The following is a 14,549-nucleotide window of genomic DNA, read 5'->3' on the forward strand; positions in this document are numbered from 1 at the left end:
TAGTGCAAACAGTTGTTTCGATCTACATATCTATGATTTACTTTATTTATCCTGAATGTGTCACCTTTTGGAATGTGGGTAAATCAATAACTTGCCTCTTAAAGTGACTGTTCAAAACACAAAAGCAGTTACTGTACAAGAGCTGACTTTGATAAAGTGCATTATAATGTTGAGATCAAATACTAAATGGCGTCTGTACGATTCACAGTTCTCCCAAAATTGCTTATTTTTTTTAAGGTGCAATGGCTCAGCTTTGTTTAAGGAAAAAATTTAGAGAGGTAGAAAAGTTTAAGAGTCTTAATTACAAAGTATATTCCAAGCAGCTTAACAATTTAATATGTACAACAGTTGTAGAAATGATTGTGTTTACTCTTAAGATTTTTGGCACAAATGCTCCTAATCTTTCGTGTGAAGTCTTGATGCATTCCAAAGCAGTTGCTAAGGTTTTAGACTGTGGGAGGGAGGTTAAGTAATTGAGGAGTTCCTATCACGCAAGTGTGCTGAGAAGTGAATGCTGTGGTAATGATGTGGTGAATCTGTGACGTTTGTTGGGGTAGGCATGAAATTACATGAGTTCAAACACCACTAAAAATCTGGATTTCTGTAATAAATGACCACTTGTGGTATTCTCATAAATTCCATTATGCTTATTTTAAAAAAGAGGAAATCCTCTGTGTTTCCCAATGATTACACAAGAATGAATAGCAGACACTTGAACAATAAAAGCTATCTTTGGTATTGTACATATGAAAAAAGAGAATTCATTTGAATATTTTTGAAAATTATTTAGGATTGTACCAATATTTGTTGAAATCTGACTTGCTTTCAGTAGCACTTATTAAGATGGGCATGAAATTGGTCAAATAATCAAGTTTCTTTTGTGTTGAATTATTTATTCCTGATCTAATTAGTTGTACATTGGACAAAACTGGAGGTTAGCGTTAAGTTTTTAGAATTTTGTCCTGGAAATTCACGAATGTAGCAGAATATGATTATTGTATACTGATAATGAGACATGGTCAAAATGCATGAATTAGTCAATAGCATGTCTTAACTTATCCTTTAATCTTCCAACTGCTTCTGTTGTCAGAATGCCTGTTAGTGTAGCTAAACAGTTGCTATCTGTAGTTCATTCATGATTCTCTCACTGCAAAGTTAGGTTATAGTTCAAGCATGCCCCAGACATTGAACACTAAACCTTAGTTTACACTGCAATATTAAGAGAATTCTGCAGGGTCAAAGATGCTCTCTTCTGGAATCTGTCTGTCTACTTAGATGGATGTAAAAGACTTCATGGCTTTGTTTTGGAGAAGATTTGGGAAATTCTCCCCAATGTCTTGGTTAACAATCATCCTTCAACCACCATCACTGTAATAGATGACCAGATCTTTAACTTATTGCTGTTTGTGAAAGATAGGGTGTATAAATTGGTTGCCATGTTTCTTAAATTGTGATAAATCTCAACCTGCCCGCTCTCCAAGAACCTCTCTCTCAGGGTAGCGAATCTTTGCAATTTTGTACCCTGGAAAGTTATTTAGATTACTGGAAGTATATTTGAGGAACTGGATATATTTCTGAAAGATCAGGGAATTGAGAGCTTTGGGAAACTGGCACAGAAGAGGAGATGAGGCCTGGGGTACATCAGCCATGATCATATTGACTGGCAGTACAGGCTTCTGGGCCTACTCCTGTTCTTATTGTATTCTTATGTAAGTGACAAGCCTATATCACCATCTTTCAGCCAGCCTCACCACAGTTTGGATCAGTCTCTCTTGGTCTCCACCCTATCATAGACATTCCCTTTATTCTCTCCTCTGCAACTTAAAATGTGCTGGTTTCCAAACTTTGACTAGCTCTGGTGAAAGGTCCCTGACCTAAAAATCTTCTCTCCCCAAAGTTACTGCCCAATCGTTTGAGTACTTCCAGCATTTTCTGTTTTTTATTTACGATCTCTATTCAGTTAAATTTTGACTCCTTTGATAAAATTACACATCTTATTTGACTGAAATTGTGTTGTTATTTCCAGGCTGGAACCTTGCTTCGTCCTGACAGGAGTGCAAGTGGCACTGAAAATTGGGTGCCGAATGGCTCGATGCTGACCTCCCAGGTACATGCAGCTGCTGTCAATGGAGACAAGTGTGCATTACATAAACTCATAGCAGGTGAGTAACTTTATGAATAGTACAATGCTAAAGGAATGCATAATGTACGTTTATTTCTATTAGATTAAAGGAAAGGCATGGACTTCAGAAAAATGAAGGAAATTAAATATTTTTAATATATTTAAGGTAACATAAATTCAAATGCCCTTATTTTCACCTGATATATTTTCTTTAAAAATACAAAAGCAAATGATGTCACCAGTGGGAGAGTGTGTGCATGAATTGAAGCTTAATCAGTGGTAGAACCTCTATTATTTTTATCTCTACATCTACATCTTTTTCAAAAATCTTACATCTGTGCATACTTGTCAGGCTTTTGATGAAAACTGGTGTTGGGCCGGGTGGTGTTTAATCTGGTCCACACTTCTGTCTTGTCCCTGTGTCGTTCCGATGGTTACATTTACTTTTAGTAGCCTTATCAGATGAATCAAGCTCCAGACTTCGCTGTCATGGCTATCCACAAAATGAAGCAGTTTGCTAACAGCAACTATACATCAGATGGTAGATCCTGATGCCGTAGCCCTGGGCCACTTAATCCTGTCAGAAGGCTTTTTCAATTTTTTCCTATATGTCTTTGATAATCACAGACACTTAGAAACAGTTGAAGTAGATTTTTAAAAATTGCAATATAAAGTGAAATAAGTAATTAATATCTATAAAGACATATTTAATTGATATTATTTAAAACATGAATTAAGATAACCCATTTACTTTCACTTTTTCATCCATCTTGGTGAACACATTCGAATGACTATAGTAAAGTTTGTGATTCACAAACAATATCTAAATGGCTTAGATGAAAATGTAGATGGGTGAGTTAGTAAGTTTGCAAATGACCCATAGATTGGTGGAGTTGTGGAGTGGGTAGAGGCCTGTCAAAGGATGCAGCAGAATATAGATCAGTTACAGATATGGGCAGAGAAGTGGCAATTGGAGTTTAATCCGAGCAAGTGTGAAGTGTCTATTGTAAGGGTAGACGGTCAGAATCTGTTTCCCAGGGTAGAACCGTCAAGTACGAGAGGACGTGCGTTTAAAGTGAAGGGGGGGGGGGGTGTTTAAAGGAGATGTGTGGGGCAAGTATTTTACACAGAGAGTGGTAGGTGCCTGGAATGGGCTGTCAGGGGTAATGGTGAAAGCAGATACGATAGTGGTAGTTAAGAGATTTGTTAGATAGACACATGAATATGCAGGGAATGGAGGGAAATGAATCGTGTACAGGCAGAAGAGATTTAGTTTAATTCAGTGTTGTGTTCTGCACAGACATCGTGGGCCGATGGGTCTGTTCCTGTGCTGAACTGTTTTATGTTCTATGCTGAAAAGCCAAATAAGAAGAACATCCTACTCACTGCTGGAATGAGCCGCCAGAGGAGGTGGTGGAAACAGGAACAAGATAAGATATTCTACATTGCCCAGATGGAAGATAAGGTGGTGTTCCTCAGGTTTACATTTGGCCTCATTATTAACAATACAGGAGGTCACAGACAGAGGTCAGAGTGGGAATGGGATGGAGAATAAAATGACAGACAATATGACAGATGAAGTTTAGTGTTACCTCTGCAGAGCGGTCACTGAATTTTCATTTGTTTTCTTCCACTGCAAAAGAGACGGCATTTTGAGCACCAAATGTAGTACATGCTACTTCACCTGAATGGGCCATTTTGGGTTCCTGGAGGGCCGGAAGGGAACAAGTAAAAGGACAGGTATTGCATCTCCTGCAGATGCATGGGAAGGTGCCATGAGAAGGTGAATGGTTGGTGCAGACTGAAGAGTGGACCAGGCGAGTTGCAAAGAGAATGATCTCTTAAGAATTCTGAAAGTGGTGTTACGGACTCAGTGAAAGTCCCTTTAAGATAGAGAGTGTGTGTGTATGTGTGTGGGGTGTGCTTACGTCAATAGAAGATAAAGGACGTAATGACGTGGTTGAAGAAGGCAGAAGAAGAAGGAGAGAGAGAGAGAGAAGGGAGAGAGACACCAGCCTGCTTGTTTTCTCTATCGATGGATGAGAAACAATAACTGTGTTTGCCACTGAAATCCATGTATGGAAGTTGGAAGTAATCCGGTGGAGTTCACTTTGTTGCTGACCTGTAGAAGGAAACAGGTATTTGTGTGTGGACGACCACGATTCGGATGCTTTTCGGGGTGAGGAAGTCACTACCGAGTAAACACTGAAGTGTCGTTTGGGTTCCATCGTGGAACATTTGGATTTCGTATGTACTCTCTCTATGTTTTTCTACATCTACATCTTATCTTCAGACAACGGTGGTTGTTGAAGAAGCCCTTGCTCATGTTTCACCTTATGGCTTGCGGAACTGAACTTTAAGAACCATTCCGGAACTGGGAGTTTTGGACTTTGTCACACACACACACACACACGACGAGCTTAGTTTTGGGGTTAACGTTCGAGGTTTAACATTCTTGAATTCTAACATACTAACATTTTTACTTTTATTTTACGTATTATCATAAGTAGTGATTAATAAAATAGTTTTTAACACTAAATCATGCTCAGTGTGTTTCTTTTGTTGCTGGTTTGTGACAGTGGGGAGAAAGGAAGATAAGTCTGGTCGTGGATATTGAATGTGGTGGAAATCCTGAAGGGTAAGCTGTTGAATACAAAGGCTGTGGGATGAAAGGTGAGGACCAGAGGAACTCCTTGCTCTATCTGGGGCAAAAGGAGTTGAGAGCAGAGATATTGTCAGGGACTCTGTTAAGTTTAGTAGTAAGGAAGCTATGGAACAGGTAGAACATGGAACAGTACAGCACAGGAACAGACCCTTGGGCCTGCCATTTCTGTGCCTACCATGATGCCAATCTAAACTAATCCCAACTGCCTGCACGTGGTACGTATCCCTCTTTTCTTGGCCCATTCCTGTGTCAGTCTAAATGCCTCTTAAACATTGCTATCACGTCTGCTTCTTTCACCTCCCCTGGCAGTGCATTCCAGGCACCTACTACTCTCTGAATGGCCTTGCAAATCTCCTTTGAACTCCCCCTCTCACCTTAAACCTATACCCTCTAGTATTTGACATTTCCTCCCTGGAAAAAAGCTGTCTGTCTGTCCTATTTTTGCCTCGCATAATTTTATATACTTCTATCAGGTTACCCCCTCAGCCTTCAAAGCTCCAGTGGAAACAATCCAAGTTTATCTACCCTTATAGCTAATACACTCCAATCCAGGCAACATCCTGATGAAAGAAGGAAGACATTTCAGAGACACCTGCATGTCATCAGAGCAAATAGGCCACAGCTGGAAAAACTCTAGAGCATGCAAGGGGAAGAGGTATAGTCAAGATTGTTGTGGGAGTCTCATGACAGTTACTGGATAGTGAACGCTAACCTATCCTCTGAGATGGTGATGGATCCTAAAAAGGAAGAAGAGTCAGAGATGTGAAGGTGAGAGTAGGGTGGAAATTGACAGGAAATTCAATGAAACTATTGAGTTCTGTATGTGTGCAGGAAGAAGCATCAACACAGCCCTTGATCTATTGAAGAAGACTTGAGAGAGGGACTGAGTAGGACTGAAGCAAAGACTGTCCACATATCCCACAAAGAGAGAGATGTAGCTTGGATCCATGCCAATCCTGTAGCTACATCATTGAACTGGAGAAAGGTTGTGGAATTAAAGAAGTTCAGAATCAAATTTATTATTACTGACTTGAAATTTGTTGCTTTGTGGCAGCAGTACAGTGCAAAGACATAGAATTACTATAGATTACAAAAATAAATAAATAGTGCAAAAGAAGGAATAACGAGGTAGTATACATGGACCGTTCAGAATTCTGATGGTGGAGTGGAAAAAGTTGATTTCTGAATCATTGAGTGTGGGTCTTCAGGCTCTTGTACCTTTTCCCCGATGGCAGAAATGAGAAGAGGACATGTCCCAGATGGTGAGGGTCCTTAGTGGTGGACGCCGCCACCTTGAGGCACTGTCTTTTGAAGATGTCCTTGATGGTGGGAAGGTTTGTGTCTGTGTTGGAGCTGGCTGGGTCTACAACCCTCTGCAGCCTCTTGCGATCCTGTTCGTTGGAGTCTTCATACCAGGCTGTGATGCAACCAGTCAAGATGCTCTTCGCCGTACATCTACAGAATTTGTAATAGTCATTGGTGACATACCAAATCTCCTCAAACTCCTAACAAATTAGAGCTGCTGGTGTGATCTCTTCATGATTGCATCAATGTTTTGGACCCAGGATAGATCCTCCAAGATGTTGATACCCAAGAACTTGAAGCTGCTCACCCTTTCCACCACTGACCCCTCAATGAGGACTGGTGTGTGTTCTCCTGACTTTCCCTCCCTGAAGTCCACAATCAATTCCTTGGTCCCGCTGACGTTGAGTGCGAGGTTGTTGTTGCGATACCACTCAACCAGCCAATCTATCTCACTCCTCTACACCTCCTTGTCACCATTTGAGATTCTATGAACAATAGTGGTGTCATGGGCGAACTTATCGATGACGTTTGAGCTGTGCTTTGCCACACAGTCATGAGTGGAGAGAGAGTAGAACAGTGGGCTAAGCTTGCATCCTCAAGGTGCGCCTGTGTTGATTGTAAGTGAGGAGGAGATGTTATTGCCAATCCAGACTGACTGTGGTCTCCTGATAAGGGAGTCGAGGATTCAGTTGCAGAAGGAGGTACAGAGGCCCAGGGAAACTTGGTGATTAGTACTGAAGGGATCATGGTGTTGAATGCTGAGCTGTAATTGATAAACAGCAACCTGATGTATGTTTTGCAGTTGCCTAGGTGCTCCAAAACAGAGTGGAGAGCCAGTGTACTGGCTGTCTTGCTGTAAACCTGTTGTGGAAGGTGAATTGCAGCAGATCCAGGTCCTTGCTCAGGCAAGAGTTAATTCTAGCCATAACCAACCTCCCAAAGCACTTCATTACAGTAGATGTGAGTGATACCGGGCGATAGTTGTTGAGGCAGCTCACCCTGCTCTTCTTGGGCGCCTGTATGATTGATGCTCTTTTGAAGCAGTTGCTCACATGAGTGTTGATGGAGGGAAACTGGTTGAAACATTATTCAAGGAAGAAGCAGAGAACCCTCAGACCACCTAGTGTAGAATGGAGGTGTTCAGATGACATAATGCTTTCAGGTCCCCTTGGTCCTTTGGAGGCCATCCTTGGTCTTTACCCTATCAAAGGCATTCTATTGATGTTGGCACTTTTGCCACTTTTCTCCCTTACTGCAACTTAAAGCACACTTGATTTCTCACTTGAAAATCAACAAACTGCAGATACTGGAAATTGAAATAAAAACAGAGAACATGAGAAATGCTTTGCAGGTCAGGCAGCATCTGGGGAAAGAGAAACAGAGTGAATATTTTAGTTTGAAGACTCTTCATCAGAACATCTTCCTTTCCCTGACTGTTGTGCTGAGTGTCTCCAGCATTTTCTGTTTTCTCACTTTTCTAGTTCTGATACAGGGTCATTGACCTGAAATGTTAACTGTGTTTTCCTTTCCACAATCTGTATATTTCTAGCACTTTCTGTTTTTAGTTTGGTACTTCAGGACTTAAGTTAATGGATTAGCAGCCAGAGTACTGGAGCAATGACCAAGAGTAATGAATTCAATGCAATCTTGACAAGTAATTAAGTTTAATCCGAATTTTTTAAAATGCTAGGTTTAGTAACGGTAACTGTGAAACTATCGAATTTATTATAAAAATCCATCTGGTTCATATTTGCCCTTTTTCCATCCTTAACTGGTCTGGGCCATGTATGACTCTAGACACACCAGTGTGGTTGACTCTTAATTGCCTCCTCAGTCAGGGGCATTTAGGAATGGATGATGCATTCGAGCATTGTCGGGTACTTCTATATCCCATGAATGAATAAGTTGAAAGGAAAGAGAAGCAATTACATTGTTTATAATGTTTAAAATTCCACTTGGAGATAGGGTTATGATTAAATAACATATTTCCAAAATCAACTCGTACTTTTATCTGGGTTTGCTGTTACTAATTTTAAATTGCTATTGGAATGAATGAAGTAAACCTCCTGCTAAGTGGGAAGAATAGCATTCAACCAATTATCAGTGACTTGGAAAAGAGAATTTTTGCCTGTTATGGATGACAGTGATTTAACAACAGCTTTGTCAAAATTAGGGTTAGCTCTGAAGCCAAAATGAGTTCGAATTGCTTGTGTTACCAAATTTAACAACAGAAAACTGCTTTTTCTTTCTCTGTTTCTCATTAAGAATTGCATTCCTGGTGAAAGGCTGATGACCAATGTCTAAGTATGTGTTTAAGTTCCATGGTTAAAGTTTTATTTTACCCCAGCTGCTCAATTGTAAAAGAAGGAAATTAAACATTCTCATTTCTTTTGTGAAAGTAGACCCATGCTCTTCAGTACTGTAATGTAATTTTGATGTACTATTTTCTTACTTTAGTTTGAGGACTTTTCAGAGATTGTTGGGAGAGAGGGAGTGTGACTGGGGTTTGAAAAGTTGGATGTGAAATGGGGAATGAGGGCTTGAGAGATGAGGAGTTAGAAAATAGAATGGGGGTAGGGAGGGAGAGAATATGAAGAATGGGATTCAAGTCAGGAGGTGAACTGGAGAATGGAGCTGAAGTTGAAAACCATGGGTCCAGGAATGTGATCAGTTATCACAAAATCAGATGTCATGTTGCCAAATGATTAGGCTACTATCCTACTCGCCTCTCAGATTGAAGAAAGCATGCGAGCAACTGAAGGGGTTGTCCTTTCCTGATTTACACTGTTTCACCTTGTTTTAGAAGCTTCTCTCCCACTGATCTTTGGAGTCAAGATTCTCGTGGCTTCTGATTTGTGCATCTGCTTCATTAATGTACCTTTGATTTGGACATTTAAAGTGGAATGCTAACCTTTCACTCTTTGCTACTCAGTAGAGTGATGCTTAAGCATATAAAGCCACATCAAAGAAACCCTTTCATTAACTAAAGATTAATTCACATTCTCTGAGGGACTGTCTCCTTCCAAACTGGTATTGTAATTGTATATTTTTCTTTCCTAGCTATATTTCACACTGCTACTTCCTTAATTTGTTTCTTTAGATTGAAAGTGGCAGGTCTTCTATACCAAGTCTTTTTCCAGATCATCATTTTTACTTTTTGCCCTCTATTTTATATCTCTGTCTGTCAATATTTTACACTGTATGTTGATAGAAAATTGACAGACAATTGATATTCAATATATATATATGACTTAAATATTTTTGAACATAATAGCAGGGTTGATTTTATTCCAATGTACCTATAGAGCCAAGAAGGGGGGGAGGGGTGGTGGGGGGAGTAAAATCACATGCCCCCTACCTTCCATGTGCTGTTCATTATCTTTCACATTTTTAACTTGAGTTTTGTTTTAGAATATGCAATTGTAATTCAGTCATCAGAGTTGTACTCCAAAGATGACAAACTCTAGTTTATATGCATTGTCTTATTTTAATCTGTAATTGTGGATGCTTGTTTATATCACCAACAAAATTTAACTGCAGAGTTCTTTGAGCAGTTAGTGTGCTGTCAGTTGACTAACCTTTACACCTCTGTTGCCTTCACTCTTTTCCTATATTTCAACAATGATTATACATCCAAATTATGTATCATTGGCTGTAAAGTTCTTTGTGACACCCTGGGGTTATGAAAGTCGCAATGTAAATGCAAGTCCTGTTATCAATAAACTTTTTCCAAAGTGCAAATGTCACAATTCCTTTTGTTTTGATGGAGCTAGTTGGAGGACTCAGAAGGTCAACATCAACTACCCACAGCTGCTTCTGTGCTATTCTGCAGGTAAATGCTTGAAACTGCTCCCAGCCACACATGGCCTTCAGGCTGAAAGTTACTTTCTTGGACAAATCTGAGAAGCAGTGCATGAGAAGAATTAGAGATCTGTGCGATTTAAAAAAAAATAATGGAAACATTCAGTACGTCTGTGGAAAAAAGATATAGAGTTAACATTTCAGGGTGATGAGCTTCATTAGAGCTTTCAACGCATTCCTGTTGCCCCTGCCATCAGAGCATACTGCATATTGGATAAGGAAGGCAAGCATGCTGGTTGGCCTCCAAGTTACCATTGCCTTTTTTTTTTGTAGCACTTTGTTTGCTTTGGGCAAATATCAGAATCTGCATTTCACAGCCGCATAAAGCAGATGGCTGGGGCCAAAAATAGGTCACCTTCCCCATTGACCTCAGGAGTCAAGAGAAGATGCTAAAGGCTTTACACCAGTGGCCGAGTTTACTCAACTCAGTTTGACTGTGTGTGTGTGAGATATATATATCTCTTGCAGAATTGGGAAAGTGGGAATGCAAGTATTAGAGAGGGTTGGGGGAGGGATGGAGAGGACAGAGGGAAAATCTCTGATAAGATGAGGCCGGGGTGGTGTGGGGATGAGCTATTTGTAAAGCCATCTGGATGGTAAGTTATAAATGGAAGTTTGAAAAAGCACAAAGCTCCTTGCTTTTCACTGCACCAAACACCACATTTAACAGATTATCCTTTGCATTTCTGTCAGCTTCAATGAGATTCTACCACCAAACACATTTTCCAATCCTACTCTTTCAGAATTTCAACAGGACTGTTCCCTTCATCTTCCTGGTCCACCTCCACCAGCTACTCCCCCTCTCATGACACTTTCCCATGCAACTGCAGGAGATGCAACACCTGTGAATAGGCTTTGGCTGTTTTAGTGCTCCTATTGGAATGATCAGTCCCCCGAGTGTAAGAGAAGCACTGGAATGAAGATCTCATAATTTTAAGAAGAAAACGGGAGACAAACTCCCATGAGTTTAAGGTCATTGTAAATGCTAAGTCATGAGTCTCGTGTAGGCAGACCTACTGCTGATAAGTGTACAGCAAGTTCTTGCACTCCAAAAACAAACGGACCAGTCTCCAGTGACACTGATTGAGGGAAGAATACCCCAAAAGTACAGTCACTATGTTTAAGAGACATTATACAGGCACTTGAATAGGAAAGGCATAGAAAGACGTGGACCCAATGCAGGCAAATAGGATTAGTGTAGATGAGCAAAAAGGTCAGCATGAATGTTGTGGACCAAAGGGCCCATTTTTGTGCTATATGATTCTATGATGGAGGCCAGATGTGCTCCTGAAGAGGGTAGCCTCACTCTTGGACAGTCAGATTCTGGAGAGTGGGGGGGAGACTGGGGTTGCAGGAAGAGTGAGAGTGGAGGAATTGAGAAGGAAAGGAAGAAGCAAGGAGCTGAAAGGAAAGGGGGTGAATGAAAGGTGAGGGAACTGAGGAGGAGCAGGACTGAGGGTAGGAGATATTAAGGGAAGTAGTTATTGGTAGAGAGACATAGGGAGGGAGAACTGAAGGGGGGTAGGGGATCAGGATATGGTGTGCTAGGGATGGGGCTGAGGAAAAAGGTTGCTTGTGTGTTTGTATACTCTGTATGTGTGTGTGTGTCTGTGTCCATGTACATTAGTGTGCCAAGTCTGTGTAGCAGGCCCTGGTCTCCACTTGTCTTGAATCTCCTTGTAAGATTCAAGACAAATGGAGACCAGGGCCTGCTACACAGACTTGGCACACCTTCTCAACTCCTTTGTAGCTGAAATGCAAAGGCCACCATGCTTTAAAGCAATTCACATGCAGGCATCACCTCTTCATCGGAATTGGAGTGCAAGTATGTCATCCTTGATCTTGAAAGACTGCTTGAGACTGAACTATGTAATGATATCTTTTCGGCAGCATTTGGTAGAGGTTGGTCACCTTTCCAAGTGACTGCCTCATTTTTGAATAACAAGTGTATTGTTTGCAGAAATTGTACAATTCTCATTCTATTAGCGTGACCTTTGTTCATCCACTTAGGTTGGTCAGATTTTTAAATGGCTTGACTTCCCCACTCGCAGAATGTATTTGATAAATTACCAGATGGGCCTTTTTTGAAAATGTAATAAACATTCTCAACAAGTAATGTTATTTCTCACTTGTGCACTTTGTATGTAATACAAAGCTTCTCAATGTGCATGCGGTTAGGGAGCCACATTTTTCTTCATTTTAAGTCTGTTAAATGCTCTTTCCTCAGATGCATGTGAGGATTGTGATCATTGGGAACATTATTCCCAACTCCATTCCATAGCTAGTTAAGTTACGTAAAAGGCAATCTTTATATTGAAACAATACATTTGGCCATAAAGCCTGATACCAAAATATAATTTTACTAATGATTTACTGAAAAAAATGTTAAAAGTGGTTGTTTGGGGCAAACCCGTGGGTTTACAAGTATGTAATTTCTGAGAGGACTAATCAATGATTTGCTCTCAGGGTTGCTCTGATAATTTTCTGTAACTGTTCTGTGGTCATAATGTAAATTGTATTTTGTTATTTCTCCCCCGCCCCCCCCTCCCTCCACACCCCAAAATAAAAAAAAGCAATGATGTCTGTAATCTATCTGTCACTTCCCTTAATGGCATGCCTAAGCTCAGGGGCACACTCTGAGAATTTGGTCTCTTGCCAAACCTGCACTGTAATTTAGCATTTGCAGCTGAAATATTGTGCAATAGAACTTCAACTCTCCCATCCACATCTTATTTGATGGAAGAATCCTTCTGAGCAGCATCCATCTTGTTTGTATTTCATATATGGACAGGACTTTTTTTTGAAAAGAAAAAATGGCAAGAATTTTATTGAAATAATATCATGTTGATTTTTGAGCAATCCATTTAAAAATGTGCTATTCAAAATGAGCGTGTACTGGTGAAATAATGAAACATTACTGTCTGCAGTATTGGTTGCAAAATAAGACTGATGGGGACCGTCACAATCGTAAATCAGTGTGATTTTGAAACCTGTCATTCATCAATAGATATGTCTTGGTGTAAAACAGTTTAATTAAGAGCAACTAATAGGTTTGCAATGCAATAAGATGACTAAATTCTATAGTCTCATTCTTTTTTAATATATTTTGATTATTTACTTTTTGTTTCCAGATAAGTGGAAGTCAAAAAATCATTAGTGCCAATTAATGACAAAACTGTCATGCTGAAGCTGAATTTTTTTTTGTGGAAAAAGATTTTAAAATTCATTAAAGACCCTTACCTCTTAACCATCAAGATATTTTTAATCCAGTTACTGCTACTGCAATATGGAAAGTACAGTTACTTATTTTGTTTGATGCTACAATACGTTAAGATACTAAAAGAGCAACACAATTGTAAATGTAATATTTTTCAAATAACTGTAATTCACAAAGCCAAACACCTTTTCTTGCCAACAGAGATACAAAACTATTAGAACTAAAAAATTCTTTGCTGTTTGTGCATAACACACCTTTTCTATTAGATGTTCCCATTTGTTCCAGTACGTTTAAAATAAAAATCCCTATGATGACTGGAGCCATTTGGCAAAATTAAAAAGGCTGGATACAAGGGTTGAGAGGAAAAAATGTATTGCTGAGAGATCAAGAGTGCTAGTGAGTAGCCACTGGAAAACTTGTATGTTAGTGGATCATTTATTGCATTGCACATGGTCCCCCAGAGGACAAGTAGTTTTACGTGAGATAATATATGATATGTTGTAGTCCCTAATGTAATTGAATTTATATTGCAAAATATTAGGGAAATATCTGTGTTTAAATTTTTTATTGTATTCATATTTTATGTTAAATTTTAATCAACAGTAATTATTATGTATTTATTTACCTCTTTGTAAACAATTTCATGTCTTTTTTTTATTCCAGAGTACTCATAGAAAGTTGAAGGAATGAAGTGCATGCAGGGTATATGATGTAGTTTGATATTTTTGAAGAGAGTGTATTATGCAAAGAATCATAAAGTCATACAGTATGGTAATAGGTCCTTCAGCCTACTATGTCCACGAAGGCCATCAAGTACCTATGTATACTAATCCCATTTTCCAGAATTTGACCTACAAGTATAGTCTTCATGCCATAGTGGTTTGAGTATACTTCTAATCCAATGCAGTGGGGGTACCTCCCTTAATGCAGTGTGATCCTGATTTCAACCTTGCTCTCTGTGGAAAAGAATTATACCTCAAATTCCCTCTAAATCTCCTATCCCTTTCATTAAGCTTATGCTCTCTATCATAGACATCTCTGCTAAGGGGAAAAGTTTCTCACTATCTACTCTATCAATGTCTCTCATAATTTTGAATACCTCAATTGGATCACCCCTCAGTCTTCTCTGCTCCAAGAAAAGCAACCCAGCCTATCCAGTCTCGCCTTGTAATTGATATGCACCATTCTAGGCAACATCCTGGGTGAATCTCTTTTGCACTCTTCAGTGCAGGATTATTGGATTTCAGAATATTGGACAAAGAGATGCTTGATTTTGAAATACTGGGAGGAAGATGGGGGGGGGGGGGGGGACCGGGGGGAACTACAGTGCATCACAAACAAACTGCAGTCATGTGTTTTATGGCATTGGCCTGGGGCCC

At 39.7% G+C, this 14,549-nt stretch overlaps 1 protein-coding gene across 8 annotated transcripts in view; it reads left to right on the top strand.

Annotated features, from left to right (window-relative positions):
* Nucleotides 1–14,549, top strand: part of invs (inversin) — a 356,685-nt gene that overhangs the window by 40,246 nt on the left and 301,890 nt on the right. For 5 of the 8 annotated variants that reach the window (XR_007956423.1, XM_052016840.1, XM_052016843.1 and 2 more), the window contains exon 3: nt 2,027–2,162. Coding sequence is in view for 4 of the 8 variants with exons in the window: in XM_052016840.1 (XP_051872800.1) it covers nt 2,027–2,162 (136 nt within the window). In the remaining 4 variants the exon portion in view is untranslated. Of the gene's footprint in view, nt 1–2,025; nt 2,163–14,549 lie in introns of those variants that run through there. The other 3 variants (XM_052016845.1, XM_052016847.1, XM_052016846.1) reach the window with 1 other exon arrangement.

The sequence above is a fragment of the Pristis pectinata genome, chromosome 5 (genome assembly GCF_009764475.1).
Source record: "Pristis pectinata isolate sPriPec2 chromosome 5, sPriPec2.1.pri, whole genome shotgun sequence".
Lineage (NCBI taxonomy): Eukaryota > Metazoa > Chordata > Chondrichthyes > Rhinopristiformes > Pristidae > Pristis > Pristis pectinata.